Source organism: Didymella exigua (genome assembly GCF_010094145.1).
Source record: "Didymella exigua CBS 183.55 unplaced genomic scaffold M421scaffold_63, whole genome shotgun sequence".
Lineage (NCBI taxonomy): Eukaryota > Fungi > Ascomycota > Dothideomycetes > Pleosporales > Didymellaceae > Didymella > Didymella exigua.
The window spans coordinates 1-25,112 of record NW_022984837.1 but is presented as its reverse complement, the minus strand read 5'-3'; the positions used below and the strand labels follow the sequence as shown (position 1 = coordinate 25,112).

Genomic DNA, 25,112 nt, shown 5'->3' with positions numbered 1-25,112 from the left:
CTGCATGGAATGGACCGCGCAGCTGGTCGCACAAGAGCGGGGGATAAAAGCCACCTGTTCATAGATCGATCGTTCAAATCAATTCAATCACAACAATAAGCAAGAACCCTTTAAATCTGACAACATCATTCCATCTTCTACGGGACCGTAATGGAACGTTCTGGGCCAAAATGAGGTCGGATTTCGGTGGGGGCTTGGCAGAGTGGCCAACATCCGTGGAGTACGTCACGGAACAACGCGGATAAGTTACTAGCCCCCTCGGGCATGTGGCCACATGATCATTTCTGACCTAAGATCTGATCATGATGATATGTACTGTTCCAGCCACAGGCTCACTATCTGAGTGAGCATTTATACCTCATGGTCGCTTGACCGAGTGGGCTGGAGCCCGGTCCTGACTTAGGTTTACAGCGCAGAGGGTTAGCCCCGGGACCTCGCAGCGCGTTGCTCCGAGATTAAGTCAAAAGTTGTTTTTATTAAGGAGTTCCTTGTGCGAAGATCATCCTTTGATAGGCGCTTGGCTGCTGAGCGAATTGTAAGCAACGATAACTTGCTACCTATTGTTGATCATTGATCAGTTATGGAACTGTTTTTCACTCTTCTTGCCGGTAGCTCTCCGAGGTTGACACACTGATCTTTGCCCATTGTCAGAGATCGTTGACGTGCGGCTCACGGTCACGCGACAAGGGCCTGGACGGTGCCTAGGCGAATTTGAGCCTTGAAGTTAGCTCATCGGCGCTATTTGCGTTCCCGGTCTTCACTGCGCCGGTGTCGCTGCCCCCAGTCGCATCCGGACGGTCGGATACAGAGAAGAGCCGTCTTACTCTTTGGACACTATGCTCAATTCGACGTACGTTGAACTTGTCGCGTGAGCTTGCACCGGCGTCGCCTTCCTCTTCTGATCTCCTGAGCCGAGAAGCGGATGTCGAGAACGCCACACTGTGCTTGACGAAGCTTGTTCTGGCGACCTAGCGGACGTACCCACAAAGCATTGCTATGCAAGCCGTGAGCATGGCCCACATCCTCCCATCTGCTCCACACACAGCTGTGTCAGATGCGGAGCAAACATGCGGAGAGCCTGGGGAACTGGGGAAATTCACAGGGGCTTGACCTTTTCTGCCATGTCTGCTTGCCGGGACAATGCCGACAGTAGCAAAGATCGCTGTCTCCTACCGCGTGCGAATGTTATGCGACAGCAATAAAGTCTCAAGGCCCCGCGTTTCTCAATTTTTGTTTGATCGTCTCTATGGTCTCGGATTCTATCTTGATCCTCAAGACCTCAGCTGTTGCATTTTCATCATCTTACCACACCAGCCATGTCCGACGGCCACAAGATTGACCACGAAATGAGGGAGCACAATGGCCACAACATCGTTGGCAGTGATACGGGGCTTAGTCGTCAGGTTACTGTACAACTCAGCTCCGAGCAGTATGAACGCTTGTTCTTCCAGCCATCAGCGCCTCGACACGGTGACTTTGCAAAGCGATTTGGTACGTTCTGCCAGAAGTCACAGCTATAGAACGTGACACTAACCAATGCGCAGCCAACCCCACACTGCTCGGTCTGATGGGCTTCTTGATCCCCTACACATCAACCATATTCATCCTCTGCGGCTTCCAAGGTGCTGTTGCTCCCCAAAGTCTGGTCGGCTTGAGTGGAGACTACTACTTCTTTGGATGCATCGCCATGAACCTCGCCGGTGTCGCAGAATTTGTTCTGGGTAACAGTCAGTGGTGTGGTCCGTAAAGCTCGATATCTGATCCTAATTCACTCTGCAGCTTTCCCAATGGCGGTCTTCCTCATCTATGGCAGCCACTGGGGCAGTCTGGCGTACACCCAGGACCCTATTCACCAGACCACAGCTCCATTCGCAGAGCTCGGTGGCGCCACCGGTGCGGCCTACAACTCATCACAAGGCTTCCACAACGTCACAATGTAAGTCCACAGTGGATAATGGTCACTTGCCGCGGACACTAACCCATACTGTCAGGGCAATTGCAAGCTTCGTGTTCTTCATGGGTACATTCCGCGTCAACGTTTTCTTCACTCTGATCTTCTTCGGCCTCATCATGCTGTTCTCCTTTATCGCCGCAGCCGACTTCCGAATTCCACATGCCACTACCGCGGCGGACGTGGAGTACATCAACAAGCTGCTGCACATCGGAGGCGGTTTCGGATTTGTCGGTCTCGTCTGCGGTTGGTATCTTGCTATTATAACCGCCTGCGAGGCTGTTGGTATCCCATGTCCACTACCTGTTCTGGACTTGAGCAGCAAAGTGTTTCCCAAAAAAGATGCTATCGTCAACGGCGAATAGACTCTGGATGAATGGAGAAACGACTCGTTTGAACCGACAGGGCCAAATGCATTAACATGCTGTAGACAATCGGCGGGCTCTCGGGAATGGAAAGTCCTGTATGATCGTAAGACAGCAACTAGGCAACGGGGATAGCTGATACCGTGACTGAAGGTGTTGGGACTTGCGCTTGGGCGATTCTCTGAGCATCTGGCGTCCATCCTTTTGTCAATGTACTCAGTTGACGCCTGACCTCGCCATTCAAGGTCAATACAAGAATGTACCTCAAAGTTCAGAAAGTCGACCCACACCCTTGCCCGGGCACAGTTGGCCGCGCTACTACCCACTTCACGGTACCATACCTCTGTATGGAGATTTCTTATTGGGTTTCTCCTACCCTGACTCACTAGGACACGCTTTGAAAATCAATGTTCATGCTTCGTTTGAGTCCCTACGCTTATGGATGTCGGTACGCCACAAATCTCCTGCTTCTTGTCATGCATGTTTGATTCCTGGACATCTCTGAGATGAGATAGGAATGAATATGTACATGAGGCCTGCGAGATGGTCCTGATAATACCGCGTTGGTTCTCAGGACTATCACCAACAAAGAGGCTCCTGATGCACCATCGCTGCCGGCGGAGAAGGAGGCGAGGTTTCCTAAGTATGTGTTGTATGAGACCCAGTTCGCGGGCTACAATGCTTATCTAGCGCTTTCGTAATCGTAAGTGATACAACTTGGCAGGGTGTTTCTAGTGCTTGAAATTGCGAGCGTCAAGGTATTTCCGCTGAGGTCAAGTGCGAGTATTGATCGTGCCAGAGTCATGTCATGCAAAACGGGTGACTGTGAAGACCAGGAACAAGTGTACCGTTGTCCAGTCGTGAAATTTTCGGGATGTTGAGTTGGGTCCTTAGTGCAGTGGAGTAAAAAGTGCGCATGTGCAGGAAGAATTGAAGGATTGAGCTAAGGTTGTATTGTGTGCAGCTACGAACAGTAGGTATACACGAGTGGTTATAAACAGCGCTAGTGCAGGATAGGTAGTCGCATCTTACCAAAACTGAGGCGCGGTTGCCTGTGAGGCGGGAGAGACTCAAACCCGTGACACATTAGGAATGCGATCCACCGACTTGGCCTCAATCTCTTCAAAAAGTAACTGCTATGGATTTCAAACACGGCGTACGCAATGAGGAACACCATGAGGGCGATTGTGTATTGATATGCTGTCATGTTCGTGGGATGGAGGAGGTTGTCGTGCGTGGTCGACTTGAGCACTTTCGCATTGCCGATATTCGAACGGTCGAGGTAGTAGGTAAAGCAGACATTTTGAGGCTGACAAGGGGATGATCCTGAAGTCTTGCCTCAATATCAGAGCACGTCCATGTCCTTCATCAATGCGGCCCTCTTGATCAGAAGCGAGAATGTTTACTTTCTGCCATCTTGGTCAGCGTCATGATTAGCCTAGGAGACATGTACGGACCTCACGAATGGCAGAGTTTTCGGGGTCTTGGACAAGAGATAGCCTGTGTTTGGTATCCATGACTGCTCGGAAAGGGCATGTCTAGGGCCCGTTTCGTCAAAACCTGGGGAAGTGGCGGGGACGTTGAAGCTTTTTTTTAAGTTGTGCTTGACCCCAGATTTAAGCGGTATAAGAGGAGCGGCGCTTCCTTCGGCAGACACCAGCCGACGTCGGGGTGTCGGCGCAGCAACCCCGCAGTCGGACGCCTTGGCAAGCACGGTTCATCGGCGTGAGAGAGCGAACTTCCGGCCCCGAGCAGTCTCTTCCCACCTCAGACCAGACCATCATCATGGAATCCACAAACACGCAGGCTTGCGATCGTTGCCACCGCCGAAAGACAAGGTGTGACAAAAGAAGACCCACGTGTTCGGGATGTGAGAAGGCAAATGCGCCATGCGCGTACAGCGCCCGACCAAAGGAACCAGTGTATCGGCGCGACTATGTGGAGAGACTCGAGAAGCGTGCTCGACAGCTGGAAAACAACAACCAGGCTCCTGATGAGCGTTTACCGTTTACGAGTCAGGTCCTATCACCTGCAAGTCAAGCTCAAGACGTTGCTGGCACGGCTGATCACCTCCACGAGGCTGCCAACGAAGGATCTCTGCTCTCGACCCACGCTGGGGGTGACCGCCAATTCCCAGGATCAGCAAGCGGACTCCAGCTGGCAAGTCTTGTCAGAGCATCTACTCAGCAGCAGACCGATGCAGTCGGCAGCGCGCAGGAAAGCAGATCGTCGAGAGAGCCTGATTGGAGCACGGATCACAAAGCGCTCCCTCCGCGACAGCTGGCAAAGAGCTTGATAGACGCATATTTGGCCCATGACGCGTTGTGCTACCCCATAGTCCACCCGAAACAGGTCGCTATTGCACTGGAAGCTGCCTACGCGGAGCCACGGTCGAGTAGCCTCAAGCCTTTTCAAGCTTTCACGTTCAACATGATCCTAGCAATAGCGACTGCCCAGGTCTATAAGTTCAACTGGCAGGTGTTACCTGACGCGGAGACTCATCATCAAAGAGCGATGGCTCATATGGAACTGGTCTTGTCCGCCGGAGGTCTTCATGGCTTGCAGGCCATACTTCTGTGCTGTCAGTTCAGACTCAGCAGCTCCACGAAAGACTCATCATCAGGACTATGGCATATGGTGGGCATTGCAACCCGGATGTGCTTCGAATTGGGATTGCACCGTGAATTTACCTACTCATCCCAACACGAGACCGAGCGCAAGAGTGAAGAGACGCACTTGTCCATATCGGAAGTTCTGATGATCTACCGGCAATGCTTCTGGTGCGTGTTCTGCTTGGATCGTGTCGTCAGCATCACTCTTGGGCGGCCTCTTGCTGTTCATCTCGAAGATATAGACGTCAATCTTCCGTTATTGTCGCCGGAAGAAGACGTCCTCTCGCCACAGAGCCATGATAGTGCAGAATCGCTGGGTCTCGCTCCCAGCTATCGAATAGCAGCATTCGCACACACCATTCGTTATCGGGCTTTATGTGGCAAGATGCTCACTTCACTGCATCGCGGCAACGGACTCACCACGTCTTCCCTCAACGAACGCATCTCAAAGCGTAAGGAGCTCGTAGCAGAGCTTGAAGGATGGCGAAGCGATACAGCTGCTCTTCGCCTACCAGACATGGATCTGTCGTCTCCACTTGCTGAAGCTCAATCCATTTTCAGATCCAACGTCTGGTACGAGCTATTGTACCAGAATGGGATCTTGCTCTTGTACCGGCCAGCTCCTTCAAACGCCAGTTCTGAGACCCAAGCAGAGGATGAGAGCGTGCTGAGCATTCATGCCGCAGCCAAGCGATCGATTACGCTCTATGGTTACTTGTTCAAGTCTCGCAAGATCGAATACTCGTGGATCACCTTGCATTCAGTGTTCCTTGCCGGGTTATCATACATCTACGCAGTAGGACAGCACTTGCGAGAGCGGCTGAAGCGACGCAATGGAGTCGGTCGAGGTTCACCGAGACCTCTGCTTCCGCAAGACCGTGAGTATCATTCGCCATCCTCGAGTCTCCTGCCAACCTCTGACTGACACGCCAACAGCTACGATTTTGGACATCGTGAACGACACGCGAGCGTGCTCGAATGTACTACTTGCCGTTGCAGAGCGTTGCAATGCACCGAAAAACAGCCATGAGGTCTTCGATCGCTTGAGCGACGCTGTACTGGCCGATGCTGTCAATCTGTATACCAACTCACCTCAGATGCAACCCGGCTCTCAATGCGCAATTCCCGCTGCAGAAGAAGCTCATCCATCACATCAGTTCCAACCTGCGGGGGTACAATCTTCGGGCCTAGACCCACGTCTTGCAGTGGATATAACTTTGGTTGATTGCATACCAGATCTTAGACTAATGTCTGACACATGTTGGGGACATGATGCTATATATCAGCTGAGCATGAACTGGCTCGATGGTTTGGATGTCACCAACGACTTCGACACAGCTATGAGTGGGCCGGACCTGTCGTACAGCGGCAACGCTTAGTATGGGTAGAGACAGCCACGCTCCAGGAATGGTGTGGGGACTTCGGCCTGCCGACTCCTTAGGTATTTTCCAATACCCTTATCCAACCCATCAAATCGAGCACTGCTAGCAATGCCACCAAAGTCTAGTACGCGACTTGCGGTGTCAGCGTTACTCCAAAAAGAAGGCAGGTGTACTCACGCGACCTGAACCACGGATACACGTCTTCGTGTCTCACAAAAATACTTAAGTTCAAGTTGTCAGCTTTGTCGCCGGACCGTGCATGCACGATACTGCCACGAGGCGATCTCCTGGTCGGGCCGAGTCTATTCAGATCTAGAGGCTCTGCTGTCTTGTACGATGACCGTTGAGCAGGGTCAGACGCGGTCTTCTTGGGAAATGGAAATGATCGTTTTAATCTGCTGAAACACGAGTTGTTGGGACAGGATATCGATGGTCACAATAGCTTGGAACGTCTTATTGAAGGGCCTCGGTTGCATGATAGAGGGGACCAAAGACATGTGGTATTCCAGCCTCTTGTCAGTGTCTCACATGAAGGCCTTGTTGAACGTTTTCTTACCGGGGTTTGACTGCGTGCGCAGTGCATATATGGGTTTCATAAAGTAATCTTGGTTAATATCATCCTTTCAATACGCCTGTGCAGAGGCACGTAGCATCAATGTGCCTTGTTGTTGTGAGGTGATTCAGAGCCTGTGAGCCATACAGCTCAACAATCAGTTTGCTGAGGTTACTGGCTCTGAAAGCATAAGCAATCTACGCTTTTATCATCTCCGCCTTGGCGATCGAATCCAGATCGTTGATGTAGAAGGTCGTGTCAACTTGGAAGCCGCCTCGTGCTGCGAAACCCACTTTTGTAGTTGGCGGTGGAGGTATTCCCCGCGCACCTGAAACGTGCACTTGCTCAGGAACACCTGTCTCCCCTCCACTGTGATACTCCCAAGTCAGCAACTACGTCTGTGTTGAGACACAATCCCCTTTGCAGTTCGTAGAGAAACTGTTTTGCGACTGTCTGCTTTGTCGCTCTCCCTGCCCTATTTGGCACTTTCCTGATCATACAATCTTCCTTGGCTCAAATCTAAGCAATAGGAAAGCCCAGATTAACAAGACCTGCAGTCAATTCTCTGAATCTGGATAAGTTTGCGCCAGATACATAGGGACCGCGTTCAATCAGATATCCTGAACTCAGAGCTCCAACAAGGGTATCGTAATTATTCTCCCTTCTCCGCAATGATTTCGATGCTTTCTTCAAAGCGGTTGAAGAATGCTAAATTTGTAGACGAGGTTTGAATTCTCCTGTTTGATGATGGCGTTTCGAGCTATGTTCATCTCTGACAGCCACTCGCATGCCTGCGTGTGATTGCACCAAAAATCTGACTACTTGCAAGGTGCGATGAAGGGAGCCAGCTTACGATGAAATCCCTGAACGCTCCTTCACTGTTTCCGTGGGGGCTGTTCTCCGTGGCATCAAAAGCATTGCCTATGCATACGGGACGTTTAGAGATCATCCTCGTAATCTTGCTCCAAATCTTGAGTACAGCGATATGGTTTGATCGAAACTTGAGACAGCTTGTGGATGTCACTATCGACTGAATATCTAGCAGGCCCGATTCCACCTAGCCCGCCATCGGCGACCGGCGGCCGACGCCGATTGTTGTTCCCGGGACTCACATCGGCCAGCCCACCCGGCCGCCGCACGATTACCAATCGTTGACAATCACCGGAATCTCCTCCTACGCTTACGAGTCGGTACAGGGGGGAGTCACGTCGGCTCGCACACCTTGAGGTCTTATGAAGCTAAACGGTAGGCTCACGGTTCAAGTAGCTGTACAACAGGAGCCGATCTGGCCACCCCAGGTAGTTCACCGCAACTGCCCCGCTAGACTGGCGACCATAGCGGATCTGGCAAGGCCAAGATGCGGGGTGAAATGTGGGGATGACGTTCTCGGGCGTCATATCGGCCCGTAGACGACATGCCGTAGAGTACGGATACTTGGCGCGTTCAGAGCCTTGATCATTGTCTCCGTCTTGAGCTCCCTATCGTGCTGCACCTTGTATGCACCTTTCTCATGTCTGCAGCGAGATCTGGCACACGGAGCGAATTGTGTCGTCGGCTCGAGTCGAGTCACCGCCGGTGGACTGACAAACACCTCGACGGTGGCCGCCCAGAACATTACCAAGACCAACACTGATTCCTTCTGCCGCGTCATCGGACTCATCCCAGATGGCCCGAACAACAGCCTGAATTTTGGAGTCTAGCTAGCTAAAGGCAAAAGCTGTAATGAGCACTACTTGTCTGCTGATATGTATCATGCGTAACGAAATGATAGCATTGGTTCGGGAGAGCTGACATTATGAAGGCGAGGGCGACTTTTCAGGCTTGATCTATTACGAGGCAATGGTCACGAACTTGGACGTCGGCTTCGCTGTTGGCGGCAGCGTTGCCAACTGGACGTAGTACTGGAACCTACGGCTACGGTGTACTGCAGTAGGCAACAGTAAGCAGCGGTAATTATATTGAGCCGTAGCCATACAGGAAGTAGCTGTAGATTGAGGCGTTGTACGGCAGTACTACGCTAAAATTTAGTGTTTGTTTTAAAGTGCAATTATTGTAAAGCTAGGAATAGAGTCTGTTAGCTCTTTTGTGTTAATGCCTACCTTTACAGCAGTAACGATAGCATTACTTTGTACATTTACTAGTTCAAATTACACTCTAAGCACTTTCTAATTATGTTTGCTCTATAGCTTGTCATGTGCACAGCAATACTGCAGTACTACGCCAATTACGGCTATCTACGCCTACTGTCCGTATGCCACACATGCTACGTAGGTTTCGGGACGCTAAGATTGCCTATTATTGCCGTAGATTACGGCAATTGACCCTTGCTGGTCTTCAAGAACTTGAGCCACGACTACAGGACACTCGAATGCAAGGACGATGCCAAGACTATGGACGAGGCAGCAGGGCCTTTGATTACTGCGGTTTCCCCACGACTGGATGCGTTCAAGGGCAGAGGTGGAAAGCTCATCGTGACATGAGGTAGGTCTAAGAACATCCTGACGGGAAAGAAGTACGAATAACTGACACGAACTAAGGTTGGGCTGACCCATTCAACGCGCCCACTTGGCCAATCGATCAACACAACGAGGCAAATGCCATATGTGGCGAAGAACTGCTCAACGAATTCTGACGCTTATTCATGGTGCCTGGAGGAGGTCACTGTGGCCCGGCTACGAGTTATTCACAGATCCCTAGCACGTATCATTCCCTCGAAGCCTTGATCCCCTGGGTAGAGGACGGGATAGCTCCTAGCCACGTCCTCGCTACAAAACCTGCAGATGGAAGCAACACGACACAGAGGCTGTGCCCTTCCCCACAGCGTGCGGTGCTGAAAGGCGAAGCCGCCGGTCAGTATGAGTCGTATGCTTGCATAGATTAACAACATTTACTCATGTCTGGTCCATTGTTCGCATAGATCGACAAGCGTTGCACTATTGCGTTTCTGGGATCGATCGGCACCGCGGATCAGGGTACTGACTACTTGGCCAGCAATCCATTCACATCCGGCAGTCCTGCTGAACGAAGCTTGACGGCGATCCTCCGCATGTAGAGCTCGCAGTACGTACAGTCCTTCCATCCGTCGTTGACAGTCAAGTGCTCGTAACGAAGGGGGCAATTCTCGCCGTCTGATGCGTCCATATCCACTGCCGCGTCTGGCTCCGGCTCGATCAAATCAGAGCCCGTTGCTGGCTCTTCAGGCGGCGCCACGATGTTCTTGTCTCCGTTCTCTCCTGCGGCAGCCTCGTCCTTTATTTTCTTCTCAAGCTTCTTCTTCTGTGACTTCGACAGCCCGGCGAAAGGATCTGGAATCTCGACTCTAGCAACCGCGGTGACAGGAGCGGTACAAAGAGCACCGCCTTGCTCCTCGGCCCTCTCAGAGAGCAAAGCTGCTTCCGCCTCTTCGTCCTTGGCGGTAGCCTCCGCCCTCAAAATCTTCCTCAATGCCATTCTTTCCTTCTTTTTCAATCCTTCGAATGGACCTGTTCGTGCGGCATAGTGATCCATCCAGGACGCGTCTCCCCCCAGAGGATTCAAGTTCGACACAACTAGATGAATTGCACCAAACTCTTGCCCCGATTGAGGCGCGGCATCGTCTGCGGGCACACAGCTCACTTCGTTGGGCGGAGCTTCGATCGCTTGAGATGCGGGCAAGCATTCTTCGACATTCTCGCCGGCAGAACTTCTTGAAAAGACCGTTGGAGCTGGCTCTGGCTGTGGTGCTGGCTCTGGCTGTGGTGCTGGCTCTGGCTGTGGTGCTGGCTCTGGTGCTGGCTCTGGCTGTGGTGCTTTCTCTGGCTGAGGATCACACTGATCCTCACCCACCACCGCCTCTGGCTCTGAAGGCGGTGGTGGAAGTAAAGTTGAATCTTCCATCTGAACAGCACTGCCCTTCTTCTTCTTCTTCTTCTTACCAAGACGCAGTACTGCAGGCCAGCCCCACGGATCCTCTTCCTCCTTGGCTAGCGGAGGCTCAACAATGACTGATGAGCGTTCGATAGGCGCTGCTGGCTGCGATATCACGCCCGGTTTCAACTCCTCCTCCACTTCTGATGAAACCGCTTGTGCTTTGTTCGATAATCCCGGGACTAGTTCCGAGGCTTCAAGCGTCTGGCTCGGTGCTTCTGAACACGCCGCTGGTCCTTCTTCTCCGAGAGCAGCCTTCTTGCCCTTTTTCTTCTTCTTCCATCCGAAATCCACACCGACAGAAGCCAGTGGATCCTCAGTATCCGCACGATCGACTGCCGTCTCGACGACCTCCGTAGAATTGGGGGCAGTCGTCAGTGGGTCTCTGACTGGTGTAGGCTCCATGGCTACTTGTGCAGCAGGTGCAGGCGCCGAACCTGGTTTTGCAGTCGGGAAAATGTCAAAGCAAGCTGCTTCCGCGACGCGCGTTGGCTTCTTCTTCTTCTTCTTCGCCGACCCCAAGGAACCCCAATCATCAGCTATACCATCAGGCTTGAGCGGCGGAGAGGCAGGTCTGTCAGTGAAAGTGGGCAGATCTGATGGCGCCTCTGTTCCTGACGCGCCGACCTCACCCATCGTTGCATCCCTCGTGTTGAGCAAGGCCCCCTGATTAGCCAAGCAGTTCTCCACCTCGGAGACGAGCGTCTTCATTTCTTCAAGGTTATCGCGGTACAGCCTTGCGACGTGCTGTCCTAGGAGTCTTGCCAAATTGAGGTTCTTGATGCCACCGAAGAAGCCGGGACTCGAAAAGATCTCATGGTGCTCGCCAAACGTCTGCTCGGCTTTGCGTAGCACAAGATCCTGCAGCCAGCCAGCATCCTCGTGCAGACATGTCAACGTATCTTTGCCGATTGCATGTGCCGCCTGGACGACGGTGATGTCACCGGCACACCGCTCCGTTTCATGCTTTGCCAGCTCTTGCAGGGCGGTCAGTCCGTACTTTTTAGCAGCGATAAACGCTGCAATGGCTTTCTTGAATTCAGCTCTGGGCTTTTTGGGCGCTTCTTCCTCCGCGTGGTCTGGATGAACAGGAAACGGCTGATAGGTGCGTGTGTGCAGGAAGTGCGCGATGATGTGGCCAGTCTCTGCATCAATGTCGTGCAGCTCAATCCTTCTGTTGTCTGCTCCCGAGCGCCATTGATCGCCGAGTGACTGGAGCAGAATCTCAGGTACAAAGAAGACGAAATTGCCGGCGGCCAACGCAATAGGAGGGCTGGTGTAGGGACTGTGCGAAACGTCGAGACTGTGCGAAACGTCAGGACTGTGCAAAAGGCCAGGACTGTGCGAAACGTCGGGACTGTGCAAAAGGCCAGGACTGCGCAAAAGGCCAGGACTGGACCGTTGAAGAAGTCACGGAGAAGCGAGGGCACTTGCCTTGGCACAGGGACACTGCCTGCTGCAATCGACGACTTTTGTCTCTTTGCCATGATTGTCCTGGGTGGTCACGATGCAACTGCACGTCGCGAGAATGGCAAACATATGTGGCTGGCCCCAATGCTCCAAGAGAATGCACCGCGGCAGGATGACCCACTGAGCGATAGACACGTTGGCAATGGGGGGCCTCTTGCATACAGTACATGACCGCTGGACGACCTCTGCACGTGTGCCGACACGACACGGTGCCTGTGCAGCCGTAAACCCGCGCAACCCCCGCACCCAAATCCTTCAGCCTGATCAACCGCATTGCCTGTTCCTGAACAGCAGAGAGGACACGCAATGACGTGTGGCCTCGTTACTGTCCTCGGCCATTCTGGGTGCGCATGCCAAGCCCACGTTTGCAGCCACAGCGCGTAGGGTGGCACTGAGCGACAGCGACAGCAAACAGCAAACAGCTTGGCGCAGTACATATCGTCCGAGACGGCTCAAGCATGGACTCGCACGATGCGATGAGGTCAAGACGCTGGGCACAGATGTCATACTTTGTAGTCCGCGGCCAAGAGCAGCCAGCGAGTCTAGTGGGAGGGATACGTGACGGCAAGTGCCCATTGCCTGGCCTACGGCGAAGGTGAACAACTGTAGTCCTGCAACGGCGAGGGCGAACTGTAGTCCTGCAACGGCGAGGGTACGTGACTGTGCAGTTTACAAGCGAGGTTGATGGTAGTTTGCACAAGGACTGACGATTGTTTGTTTGTGTGTGAAAGACAAGGCGTGAAAGGCGAGGTGTAAAAGGCGAGGTGTAAAAGGCGAGGTGTAAAAGGCGAGGTGTAAAAGACAAGGCGTAAAAGACAAGGCGTCAAAGACAAGGCGTCAAAGACAAGGCGTCAAAGACAAGGCGTAAAAGACAAGGCGTAAAAGGCAAGGCGTAAAAGACAAGGCGTAAAAGAAAAGGCGTAAAAGACAAGGCGTAAAAGGCGAGGTAGTGGCGGGGCAACATTGAATACGACACGAACAAGTGCAGCAAGGCTAGCAAGGGATATCCACCCAACCAGTACCCTCTACTCCCTCCCGCCGACTCTCCTCTCAAAGTCGTCGTCGAATCTGCTCGCATCGACCACATCAACGCCCTTGCCGAGGCCGACCATGTCGGTGCTCTCCCACCACCTGCTGTCGTGGTGCTCGCTCGCCTTGCCCTTGCCGCGCGGCGCCTCGTCGTCCGTGTCGACCAGGCCGCCGAGGCCCGTGCCGTCGCTGCCGACGACGACGACGGTCTGGCCGACCCACCGCTTCATGTCTTGTACGTTGCGGCCGCCGGCGCCGCTGAGGGCGTCGACGAGGTAGACCAGGTCCGGCGCGAGGTGGCGCAGCATGTGCACGAACCCCGAGGGGGTGGTAAAGGGCATGGCCATGGCGGGGTGCTCGACGAGACGCAGGGCGTGGGCGTGCAGCGTGTTCCACAGCAGCGTGTCGCTGGAGCGCGCCGACAGCGCGGGGGTGTAGACGGGGCGGTCGGGCTGCGGGTCGACCGCGGCCAGGTCGGAGGCGGGGCTGATGGCGCTGTACGAGGAGCCGAGAGGCGAGGCGCGGTCGCGGGAGGCGCTGCGCGACGTCGCCTTGGAGGCGGGGCGCGAGCGCAGGGTCGGCGAGTAGATGAGCACGAAGAGGCGGGTGCGCGCGGGGTCCGTGTCGGGGAGGTGGGAGAGGAGCGTCTGGTAGCGTTAGCTGTAGGCCATGGGGGTGTGTGGCAGAGCAGGCAGGGCAGAGCAGGGCAGAGCAGGGCAGAGCAGGGCAGAGCAGGGCAGAGCAGGGCAGAGTAGGGCGGGCAGGGCAGAGTAGGGCAGAGTAGGGCAGAGCAGGGCAGAGCAGACGCACGGCGTTCTCAGAGCGGTACGAGCCGTCGTCGTCGTCGGGGGCGTCCATCAGCGACTCGGCCGACACGACGAGCACGACCGTCTTGCGCTTGCCGCGGGCGGCGGCGCCGGTGTCGACGGCAGCGCCGGTGTCGACGGCGGCGCTGGTCTGGGCCGCCTGGACGTCGAGGCTGCGGCGGATGGCGGCCTCCTCCGACCAGCGGCTGTGGTCGCCGTACGCGTCGTCCTTGTCCTCCTCGCGGATGCTCGCGAGCGCAGCGCCGGCAGCGGCCCAGCCGGCGGCCGTCTTCTTGCTGACCGTGTCGAAGACCTGCTGCGGGCTGGGCGTGCGGCGGATGACGCCCTGGACGCGGCCCATGAGGTGGTCCTGGGCGCCGACGCCCTGCGACAGTGTGCCGTTGTTGGCGGTGGTGTCGGCGTTGGCGTTGGTGTTGGTGTTGGTGTTGCTGTTGTTACCGTCGCGGTTGGCGTTGGTGTTGCTGCTGCGGTTGCTGCTGCGGTTGCTGCTGCGGTTGCGGCGCCGCGTCTGGCCGTCGCTCTCGTCGCCGTAGCTCAGATGGTCGTCGTCGCTCGACCCGTCCTCGTCGTCGCGGCGTTCGGACCACACCCAGGCTGCGAGGCCGGCCGTCGCGACGGTGACGGTCAGCACCAGGGGCACCCAGTAGCTGTCAACATTAGCCCGGCGTCAACGCTCGGCGCGTTGGCGAGAGCGTACCCAAACGTGGAGCGCGTGCGGGTCGCGGGCTGGCGGCGGTCATAGCGGTCGTAGTTGAAGGACATGGTGCGCGCAGCTCATCGTCCCCGGCGGTGTCGGGCGAGGGCGCTGGTGTGTTGTCGCGCCGTGTTGTGCAGGCTGGGGACGCGGCACGACATGTGGCTGCATGGCTGCCGAGGAAGCGCGGGCGGGACGGGGGACATGACTCGCGGCAGAAACGGTGACTCGGCGGGGCTCTGACACGGACGGCCTCGCATTCCCAGTCCTCTTCCTCTTGCTCTTCTTTTTTCGCTTCCTTTTCCTCTTCTTTTTTCGCTTCCTCTTTCGCTTCCTCTTTCGCCTCCTCTTTCGCCTCCTCTTTCGCTTCCTCTTCGTGTTCTTTTTCCTTTTCGTACTTTGCAGTAGACACTCCCTCCCCGAGACCGACCATCGAGGCTGTGCTGTCGAGACACCGCCATGCCCCACGCGCCGCTGCCCTCGCCGGGCTTCCAGGCGCTCATCCTGTGCGGGCCCGGCGCGTCGCTCAGCACCTTCACGTCGACGCCGCGCGACATGCCCAAGGCGCTGCTGCCCGTCGCGAACCGGCCCATGGTCTGGTATCCGCTGGAGTGGTGCTACCGCATGGGCGTGACCGGTACGAATGCCCGTCCTGCGCTGCTTTGTGCCCGACGCTCCCGCTCACCCGCCCAGACATCACCGTCGTCACGCCGCCCGAGTCGCTCGACGCCATCGAGGCGGCCATGTCGCAGAACCCGCACCTCACCGCCCTGCCCGCGCCGCGCCCCGCCCTGCTCGCGCCGGCCGGCCTGACCCACGAGACGGGCACCGGCGACCTCTTCCGCCTGCCCGACGTCCAGGCCGCCGTCACGGGCGACTTCATCGTGCTGCCGTGCGACCTGGTGTGCGAGCTCGACGGCACCGCGCTGGCCGACGCCTGGATGGTCAGCCAGGCCGGGTTCCCCGGCGCTGTCGCCGGCGAGCATGCGGCTGGCCGCAGGACGGCGTCTGGCCCCGGCGGTGAGCGGCTCGGGCGCCGCGGCGGCCTCGGCGTGTGGTACCAGACCAGGGGCGAGGGCAGCAGCAAGCGCGACGAGACGGACCTGATTGCGACGGCGCCCATGCCGCCGCCCACGGTGCCCGCGCCCGTCGGCTCGATCCGCCGCGACATGGCCAACCTCGTCTACTCGGTGCCCACCGACACGCTCAACGACATCACCGACGCCCACAAGACGCTGCCCATGCGCCACTCGCTCATGCGCAAGCACGCCCGCGTGCGTCTGCTGACCACCCACCGCGACGCCCACCTCTACCTGTTCCCCTACTGGGTCGCCGAGATGATGCGCAACAACGACGCCCTCGAGAACATTAGCGAGGACGTGCTGGGCTGGTGGGCAAAGGCCGGCTGGCAGGACGGCCTGGCCGACAAGCTCGGCCTGCGCGACATCTTCCAGGGCGCCGACGACGCCAGCTCCGAGGGCTCGCAGGTCGCCGACGAGGAAATCGACGTGTCCCGGTACAGCAGCACCTGCGCGCCCGGCGCCGCAAACGGGGCCGCAAACGGGGCCGCAAACGGGGCCGGCGCGCCCTCGATCCTCGCCTCGCGCGTCCTCGGCTCGTCCGCCATACCCGCGAGCGCAAAGGCGCTCGCCGCACGGCCCAAGCTCACCGTCCCGCCCATGCTCGCCTACGTCCAGCCCGCGACGCCCACCGCCCCGCTCATCCGCCGCGTCGACACGGCCCACCTGCTGCTCACCGTGTCGCTGCGCCTCGCCAAGCTGCCCGAGAACAGCAGCTCGCCGTTTGGGTTTGCGAGCAAAATCGCGCCGTCGACGGCCCACTCGATGCCCAAAAAGTGCCGCGTCGAAGCCGACAACAGCCTGCTGGCCGACAACGTCGACGTGGCCGAGAAGACCAACATCAAGGAGTCCGTCATCGGCTCCAACTGCCGCATCCGCGAGGGCGCCCGCCTGCTGCGCTGCCTGCTCATGGACGGCGTCGACGTCGGCGCCAACGTCCAGCTCACCGACTGCATCCTGGGGCGCCGCTGCAGGATCGAGGGCGGCAGCGCGAGGGACGACGACAAGACGGTGCTCAAGGACTGCGAGGTCCAGGACGGCCAGGTCGTCGAGTGGGGCACCGAGAGCAAGGGCGAAAAGTTTATGCGCTTCAGCGAGGAGGGCGAGTTTGGCGGCCATGAGGGGGCCGCGGGTGAGGTGGAGGTGTAGCGCGGGTGGAGGTGTGGCGGGAGCAGGCGAGTGAATGTGTAGAGCGAGTAGGCGAGACAATGATACCCAAGCGACCTCGAGCTCAGCGGAGCGTTGGAATAAGTCGTCGACTAGTTGTCGACCAGTTGTCGACTAGTTGTCGACCAGTCGTTGACCAGTTGTTGACCAGTCGTCAACCAGTTGTTGACCAGTCGTTGACCACTTCCCCGCACGCTTTCTAGCCACCCTGCGGCTGGCTTCCTTGAACCAACAGTCCCCCACCGTCCTCGGGCTCTGCTCAAGCTACCCCACACGACGCGCCGCAACAGCCCTGTTGAACCGAGCTCTACTTCACCCACCGAATTGAATCGAACAGAACAGAACAGGACGTGACAGAATTGAACTGCCAGCAGCTAACAACACCAACGATAACACCGGCAACACCAGCAACACCAATACCACCAACACCGACAACACCGACAACACCGACAACACCAGCAACACCGACAACACCGACAACACCAGCAACACCAACAGCACCAACAACACCAGCAACACCAACAACACCAGCAACACCAACAACACCAACAACACCAACAACACCAACAACAACAACACCACCAACAACACCAACAACACCACCATTCTCCGCTGCAACCGCTCGGTTTCACGGCGTATATCTAGTGTTCGTAAGAGAAAGTCGAGATCGATCTGGCTCCAAGACAACGTCATTACGGCTTATCAGCTACCAACGCGCGGAAAGCGGAAACTGGGGGGGGATGTATTGTGTCGATATCAGACGAGACGGGACAATGTTTGGTAAATGGCTGTTGGGGTGGATGGATGCATTGTCCTAGTATGCGGATCCAGCCGCAGATGAAAAACGCGGTAGGTATTCTAGAAAACAACGGTGCGCTACGTCGAAATCAAAGACCGCTACGTCGAAGACCGTTACCACGATACTCCGAGTCCCTTATCCACACATACAGACCACCGTCTCTGCATCCCCACGGAAACTTGCAGTGAATACTATCCCAGACGGCTCAGACAATGGCGGGCGCAGCGTGGCTCGCTGACAAGGCGCCCGTGGTTTATGGATGGGGTTGCTGCGCACGCTTAATGAATTGTCTACCAAGCAGGTCGTTGGTGAAGTCTACAAGCACAGCAGACCGCTCCAGTAGCAACCTTTCCGTAGCAACCTTTCCGTCGCAACCTTTCCGTAGCAACCTTTCCGTAGCAACCTCCCCGTCGCAACCTTCCCGTCGCAACCTCCCCGTAGCAACCTCCTGACTCCAGCCGTCCGGCGTCGCCACGAACGTATCGGCCTGCCAGTTGGAGGCGTGTCAGTGGTGTAAATGCTCTCGGTGCCACGCACGCGCTCCCGATCTTCCGCCGCACAACCCTATGGTGGTGTGGTGAAGGAGGCCTGCGTCACTTTTGCACTGCGGGCACGAAGGCAGGCCAAACACCATGTGTGAATAATAGTTTACGAGCGCGCCCGACGACACATCGAGCTCGACAACCGCCAGCTTCTCACAGATGAAACTTCTCAAACTGATCCATGAGCGTCGCAACCCTGCCGCTGCTCACCTGCTTGTACTGCATCAGCCTCGGTCGCTTCGGCGCCGTGCCCACATCGCGCTCCTCGCTCACCCGCTTCTCGGCCCACGACACCGCCGCCGTTCGACTCCTACCCGAACAGTACGTTGTCGATATCGGCGAGAGCGAGAGCGACTGCGTCTGCGCCACTACTGCTTCGGCAACAGTCGAGCCGGACATGCTGCGCAAGCGATCGTGGCGCGGGCCCGTCTTCGGTGTCGCGGGGACAGTGGACTCGGAGAGCTCGATGGAAGGGATCGGTGAGTCGGGCTCGCACTTGTCGAGGTCCGCGAGCAGCGCCAGCCGGCATTGCACGAGCGTGATCAGGATGGCGGCCATGGCGACGACCTTGTCCTCCGTGGACTCCAATGACTGGAGTTGGCTGGCGAGACGCGCAATGTCCTGGCTGCTGAGCTTGAGCACGGGAGCGGGACTGCACGCGATGAGCGCGCTGGCGCCGGAGGGCTCGTCTTCGTAGCTACGCGCTGTGCGTAATCGTGCTGCGCCGCTACTAGCAACGGGACAGGTTTCCTCTTCTAGGTGGACATGGGCGTGGTATTGCTGCATGCATGCTTTCTGACAAGCTGCGTTGTCGGTGGGAGATATCCTGGACGCTCGCCGACTGCTGCGATAGATAGGCGTGCTTCGTGGTTCCCCCTCGGCGCAATGCATCTGCTCCAGCTGGGCATTCGCTCTCCTCAGTGCCTGCGTGATGGCTGGTGAAATCCCTGTCTTGTCGCTCCTGGACAGGTGGTAGGGATGTCGCGAGAGTACAAGCGTCAGCCAGCCATACTCGCTCGACAGCCCAAGAACAGTCCGATGAGCCGGTCTCAGATCGATGGTTTCGAAATCACCAACGTGCGGCAAGAGGTCCTTGTCGTCTATGGAGGGGTCCGCATGCTCCCGGATCGAAGTGAAGGTCCATGGCTGGAAGTTGGTGATTGAGCTGGATATGAAATGCAAAAGTTCGTGCGGCAGCGACAAAAGAGGAGAGATTGAGTTCCGGAGCAGCGGGCGTTCGTTTTCGGTGGGCATTGTCACTTCAACGGCGTTGTGCATGATTAGGTGGAAAATTCGAAATGTACAGAACGTTGATGTTTGCATCAAAAGGTCTCCACGTGCTACATTCCTGGCTGACACATGCTCTGCACCGAGCAGTGGCGGCGCCTACATGACGTTGACGATGATATAAGGGTTCAAAAAGGTCTGGTTGACTAGATCGCGGGGCTTTGTTAGTTGCAGGTGTAGTGTCAAGATTGGCACGATGCGGAGCTTATGGGCTTGGTACAGGTGCCTGAGCCCGAGTGTTCCAGACAGCTGGAAGATCCGTTCATTTGCTCGACTGCTCCCTGTGTTGCTGATGTTAAGGTAAGAAGACTGAACCGCGCAGGCGTCAATGATGAAGCGAGGCGCGACAGCGCTAACACGGAAAGTGGGTCCTTTAACGCTACCGGTACGGCGGTACCTAGCCCGATCTCACATCTTGCAGATCATGACGACCGCTGCTTTGCGACACCATACATCACCCGGGAAGATCATCGAGACAACAACAGAGCTTGCGATGATTATGGTAGCTACCACGACCCGCATCTTCACGTGCATCTTCACGTGCATCTTCACGTGCATCTTCCGACACTGCGCGATGCCGAACGCTACTCTTCAACTAAGCGAACATGACCTCCGCGACGAGTCGAAGCTTCAAACGAATTGTTTGATGGATGCCAACACCAGTCGCGACGGTCAGAGATCTCAAATTTCAGGACGCATCCAGGCTTCAAGCGCTGACTTTAGGATGTGAACGTGAAGAGCCTGCTATACATGGAAAGGACAAAGGACACTCTACGGCTTCGTAACAGCCGCACAAAGGCGAGATTTGAACGAACATGCATATTGACTGGTGTATCCTCGTGCGCCAGGGCGCCAATTTCCAGCCACCCTGTTGTCAGTCAGTGGTAATGATTCAGCTGGGAGGCGCTCAACTTACCGAACACTCTTAAGCAATCGAAAGTTTCCCAATACGACGACCGACCTTGCCCATGGTGCCAGTCGTAGCCAATAGATTTTTGTGCGTCTCCTCCTTGCATAGTTCCTTGAACACGCGGTAGATCTCCTCAGCCTCTACCGTGCCTTCGTTGCAGAAATCGAACTGCGCCAGGAACGTGGCGAGCTAGGTGGTGCCTAGTACCGTGGTGTACGGCAGGATCTTGCTAGTGAGGACGGAGGTGGCAGTGCACGATGGCGGTGGAGCTGGTAGGTCGAGCTTCCGCCGCTCGGCCCTGACAAGGATCAGAAAGGCAGTGACTAGCGCGCTCTTGCTTGTGGAGCCATCCTCGCTGACACCCAGGATCGACATGAAGTCAAAGAGAGACTCGGTGCCGAGCATGGCGCAAACAAGCTCAGCGGTCCAGTCTGGCGATGCTCCAGGTGCGGTGGGCTCACCATCTGCAGTCGAAGCGCCCTCTGCGGATGATTCGTTGCTGGAAGCAGACTCGAACGAGATGATTTCTGGCGTTTCAGGCTTCGTCACCTTATCAGCAGTGTCACGGCCGAGGCTCGGAGACTGACCAACGTAGGACGAGTGGTCAGTCATCTCCAAAGGAAGCTCGACGAAAGAAGGTGTGAGAGTAAGCCATTCCTGACGACCGGGAGTTACTGCGGACCTCTTAATACCAGATTGCGGTGTCGTCGTCGGCGGTGCAGTCAAGGTAAGCCACTGCTGAGATGTGCGCAGAGGAGGCGGGTGGTCATTAGCTTTCACTGACGCCACCAAGGGCGAGGTGTCAGCCACGTCTCGAACGTGAACGACTGGACCTGCCTGCTGGCTTGAGTCTGCCTCTTTATTCGAGTCAGGATCTTCTGGACAGACAGCCGTGGTGTCATCGCTGCCTTCGAGTAAGAGGACTTGATCCTTGACAGGTGACGCTGCAAACTCAAAGTCCGAGTCTTGCTCGTCTCGCGCCTCGCCATAGTACAGTGGCTCGGACGTGCTGACCGAGGAAACCTGACCGTGCTCAGATAAAGGTGTACCCACGGTCTCGTCTTCGGCAGTCTCGGTCTCTTCCTCGCCATCACCAATGGCATCCTTACATGTGATTTCGAGTTCCGCGACGAGGTCAATGTCCTGTATAGAAATGTGGAGACCGTCGAGTATGGCAACCGCTGCAGTACAGCTGCGCTGTGAGTCAGCGTTGGAAGCCGTGATTCCAGTCGCCTGACCAAACGCAACAAGCTTTAGAGTGAGTGCGTCCGTCGATCGATCAAGGGCTGTGGCGTAGACATTGGGGTAGTTTGTCTGCAGTTCCTCGACATCAACGCTTCGGACTACCGCTGAGTCGATGGATGCTTCATTTCCGTCTTCCGCATCATTCTCGAAGATCTCGGTCCCAGCACCCGTGAAGACCGATTCTTCTCCACCTAGAGTCTTGGTATGAGAGACTGAAGTCCAGAATGCCATTGCAAGGTCGAAGCGAGTCCGCTCTTCAGGGCCTGGGGGCACATCAGAGACGACTGGCGCAAGGGATGCAGGCTCAGGGGCAATCCTAGGCGCCTCAAATGCAAACGTTGAAGTTGAATCCGTCGTGGAACTCAGGATAGGTATCGGCTTGACAATAGGGCCTGCACTCGGCGGCATGTTGAACAAACCTGGCATCTTCCAGTCCAGCTTCGATAAAGGGGTATACTGCGGCTCAGCGAACGCAAAGTCCCCGCTAAACCTGTCCAAAGACTGCAACCTCAACTCAGAGCTGGTAAGGGATTGCGGAGACACCAGCTCGTGTAAGTCGAGATCCCCGGAAGGGAGTTTGATGATACTGTGGAGCGCCTCGAAGGTGCCGTCGTCAACCGTCTGCTCGCTTGTGGAAGTGAAGTGTGATTCTGGGACCTGGGTCGCGTCGACTGGCGCCAGCTTCTTCTCGGCCTTAGTTGCGGTATCTCGAAGGGGCACACGATGGGCCTTCTTCTTGCGCGCGAGAGACTTCTGGAAACTGTTGCCATCGATGATGACGACGCCCTTTTCACAAGCCGCGTCTGGCAGCTTTCGCACATTCGGGTTGACAACTGGTGGAGGTGTCAGGAAAGGGGACAGCTCAAGCTTTCAAAGCCGCGTACCTTGGAGAAGGGCGTTGGGCACGACGACTTTGCGCGGTTGCGACTTGTGCACCGACGAATTGCGCGGGTTGCTTGCATCAGGCACGGATGGCAATGTGATAGCTACAAGTTTGTCAGTCATACGGCAAGCCAAGCCAAGTGTCAGCCAACGTACACTCCGTGGCCTTCATTGCCTCCTTCTGCTCGGCCCCCTTCTTCTGCGCCTCGCGGAACGCATCTGTCTCGATGATAGCCTGCTTGTGGAGAGACTGCTTTCGTTTGGAAGGCATGTTTTAACGATGCTAATAGAGGATGAATAGGTGTTTTTGTAGACAGATTAGGCGTGCTGACGCGTAAGAGATATCGAAAAGTGAAAACAATGATGGGGTTGTTCAGATGAACAAGCTGTGGGTGGAGAAGGCCTTTGAGTGGGTTAGCTGCGTTTATATTGCACTAGGTCCGGCCATGATCCGTGCACGGCTTTGCGCAAGTGAAGTGCAGCGCACGTGTTTGACACTGTAAGAACTCAAGTTATCGGACAAGACATTTTATGGGTCTATCTTAGAAAGTTTTCTCTATGCTCTAGAGTCGATCACGTGCTGGTGCTACTTATGAGACAGCATTGACTCCGGAGCGATGTATTGACGTCGACAAGTGCCGATAAATTGTGGAAATTACATCTATGTTTTCAGCATGACGCCAAAGTATATTTTCGATGAACACCTGCTAAAGGAACCATGAGCTCATGCCGGGCAGACGATGCGGGTGCGTTTGTGCTAGCGCAACCCCCCAGGTCAGCTTGACTCGTGTGATCACGGTCAAGATATGGGCGCAACGGTGCAGGTACTGCATCTTCCAACCTTCCAAGTATATAGCGCCTTCACGCTCTGCTTTCGATGCATTCTATGAAGCTACTGCAAGTTTCTGATCTCTGGATTGATGGCTCCACGGCGCATGCGAGCTTGGAGTCGAGTCAGCGGACCGTGGGACCTGGGTCTTTCGTTGTACTGCATCGTAACTGCGACGAGGTTGTTATAGTGGAGGACTAGGTCAGCTACCGGTGCCTGATGTTCTGTCGTACCCAGATCGCGAATGGTAGATGGGGAGGTGATGTTCCGTCTGAACAGGATTCTGCGCGCCGCTGATTGAGGCATAGCAGCTGAGTTTCCAAAGAACTCGGATCTCAAATTTGGCCCAGAGACGTGCGTCGTCAGGCTAACATTATCTGTCCGGCCGGTAGAGAATGTTTCTACAACAGTTGCGTTAAGCTGTCTCTGGATTACCCCAGAGAGTCGATTGGCTGATCTGTTGGTGATGCTGGTGGGCGTATTCAGGTGCCAAAGCTTCTTGCGGCAGTATGGACAGGTATCCTTCCCCTCTCGAGACCATCTTCTCATACACGACCTGCAAAAGTGCCTGTGACCGCATTCCAGTTCTATGCGTGTCCTGTCAGGTATTCGGTGTGCGAATGGGCGGTAACAGATAAGACAATCGTCCGGAAGGTCTGGGTTTGTTGCGTGAAGGAATGGATCATCGTAGATCAAATTTGCAAGCCATTCTGAGCGCGTATGCAGATCATTACTCCGCTCTACTTTTCTTCGTGCGCCAGCGAGCCAGCGTGTGAACGAAGTGGCGGACATTTGGCGAGAATTAGAGGTGGCTTCTTCGCAGGAGGCAGCAGTGTGGGTGTTATCGGTTCGCACGGCGCAAGCAGAGGATGGAGCCAGTATGTGTTTGTGTGTATGTGCAGAGCCTATCGCCTAATGTGCTTCTCGGGCCCTGTTGGGGTCAGATGTGCTGTTTATTGGGTCGCGTCGCTGTTGAGCCACGGTCGCTGCATCACTAAGGGCCCCTGGGCGACGCACAGTAATGGGGGTCCATCGATTACGATGCAATTATAGCAAGCTCGATACTGAATCATATCTGTGAGAAAATGAACAGTACCCTTGTCTTATTGCGCCTACTCACTCACTGCGTGCTCACACATGTAGGTAGAGAATATGTGAGCGGTTCAGTGTCTGCACCAAGAGCTGCAAAAAGCACATGAGCCAAAAGTTGATGAGTTCTGCACTGTGCACCTGTGACTGTATTACACGTTAGAGACCCCAGAGAGTTGCCGTGCGGATGCTCGCGCGTGTCGTTGCTTCAGGTACGTCACGATTGTGCGATCTCGTCTAGTACGCCGAGTTTCACAATCAGATTCAACGAGCCCTCTCTGTTTTTCTCGATCATTGCAAAGTTTAGAGTTATATCCGTTGTGTTTGCTTAGTATTTCAGTGTGACAGATATACTTTCCAAAGATGGCAATAAGAGAGTCAAATGTAGACTCATGTAAGGTGTCGCAGGCCAAGCGCTGTCGTGAACCTGAACTCTATTACAAATCGTGCCGTGCGAGGGCCTACATATAAGCTGCGCTATGATGCCAGAACAA

At 55.8% G+C, this 25,112-nt stretch overlaps 7 protein-coding genes across 7 annotated transcripts; 3 read left to right on the top strand and 4 right to left on the bottom strand.

Moving 5' to 3' along the window:
• Positions 1-1,251: 1,251 nt before the first annotated feature.
• Positions 1,252-2,642, top strand: M421DRAFT_426659 (uncharacterized protein). The gene is made up of 4 exons (XM_033594465.1): positions 1,252-1,491; positions 1,545-1,727; positions 1,780-1,936; positions 1,992-2,642. Exons 1-4 carry the CDS (start codon positions 1,317-1,319, stop codon positions 2,314-2,316), a joined length of 840 nt encoding a protein of 279 aa, XP_033442910.1. The 5' UTR covers positions 1,252-1,316; the 3' UTR covers positions 2,317-2,642.
• A 1,459-nt stretch (positions 2,643-4,101) lies between these two features.
• M421DRAFT_96647 (uncharacterized protein) lies at positions 4,102-6,307 on the top strand (the record flags this gene model as incomplete). The annotated part of the gene is made up of 2 exons (XM_033598410.1): positions 4,102-5,806; positions 5,865-6,307. The coding sequence occupies 2 exons, from the start codon at positions 4,102-4,104 to the stop codon at positions 6,305-6,307; spliced, it is 2,148 nt and encodes a 715-aa protein (XP_033442909.1).
• A 5,312-nt stretch (positions 6,308-11,619) lies between these two features.
• M421DRAFT_351685 (uncharacterized protein) lies at positions 11,620-12,380 on the bottom strand. Its single transcript, XM_033589574.1, has one exon. The coding sequence runs from the start codon at positions 12,254-12,256 to the stop codon at positions 11,759-11,761; it is 498 nt and encodes a 165-aa protein (XP_033442908.1). The 5' UTR covers positions 12,257-12,380; the 3' UTR covers positions 11,620-11,758.
• Positions 12,381-13,264: 884 nt separating this feature from the next.
• M421DRAFT_77519 (uncharacterized protein) lies at positions 13,265-14,857 on the bottom strand (the record flags this gene model as incomplete). The annotated part of the gene is made up of 3 exons (XM_033597330.1): positions 13,265-13,915; positions 14,079-14,742; positions 14,793-14,857. 3 exons carry the CDS (start codon positions 14,855-14,857, stop codon positions 13,265-13,267), a joined length of 1,380 nt encoding a protein of 459 aa, XP_033442907.1.
• A 391-nt stretch (positions 14,858-15,248) lies between these two features.
• M421DRAFT_104911 (uncharacterized protein) lies at positions 15,249-17,017 on the top strand (the record flags this gene model as incomplete). The annotated part of the gene is made up of 2 exons (XM_033587071.1): positions 15,249-15,426; positions 15,483-17,017. The coding sequence occupies 2 exons, from the start codon at positions 15,249-15,251 to the stop codon at positions 17,015-17,017; spliced, it is 1,713 nt and encodes a 570-aa protein (XP_033442906.1).
• A 1,263-nt stretch (positions 17,018-18,280) lies between these two features.
• Positions 18,281-19,940, bottom strand: M421DRAFT_351691 (uncharacterized protein). Its single transcript, XM_033589575.1, has one exon. It carries the CDS (start codon positions 19,697-19,699, stop codon positions 18,530-18,532), a length of 1,170 nt encoding a protein of 389 aa, XP_033442905.1. The 5' UTR covers positions 19,700-19,940; the 3' UTR covers positions 18,281-18,529.
• Positions 19,941-20,762: 822 nt separating this feature from the next.
• Positions 20,763-22,971, bottom strand: M421DRAFT_96645 (uncharacterized protein; the record flags this gene model as incomplete). The annotated part of the gene is made up of 3 exons (XM_033598409.1): positions 20,763-22,651; positions 22,703-22,804; positions 22,857-22,971. 3 exons carry the CDS (start codon positions 22,969-22,971, stop codon positions 20,763-20,765), a joined length of 2,106 nt encoding a protein of 701 aa, XP_033442904.1.
• Positions 22,972-25,112: the final 2,141 nt, after the last annotated feature.

Bases quoted from the DNA above. Each gene is read 5' to 3' on its own strand.
- M421DRAFT_351685 (XM_033589574.1), bottom strand. From the start codon at position 12,256: ATGGCAAAGAGACAAAAGTCGTCGATTGCAGCAGGCAGTGTCCCTGTG.
- M421DRAFT_426659 (XM_033594465.1), top strand. From the start codon at position 1,317: ATGTCCGACGGCCACAAGATTGACCACGAAATGAGGGAGCACAATGGC. The intron at 1,492-1,544 runs GTACGTTCTGCC...ACCAATGCGCAG, and splicing joins TGACTTTGCAAAGCGATTTG to CCAACCCCACACTGCTCGGT. The intron at 1,728-1,779 runs GTCAGTGGTGTG...TTCACTCTGCAG, and splicing joins AGAATTTGTTCTGGGTAACA to CTTTCCCAATGGCGGTCTTC.
- M421DRAFT_351691 (XM_033589575.1), bottom strand. From the start codon at position 19,699: ATGCAAACATCAACGTTCTGTACATTTCGAATTTTCCACCTAATCATG.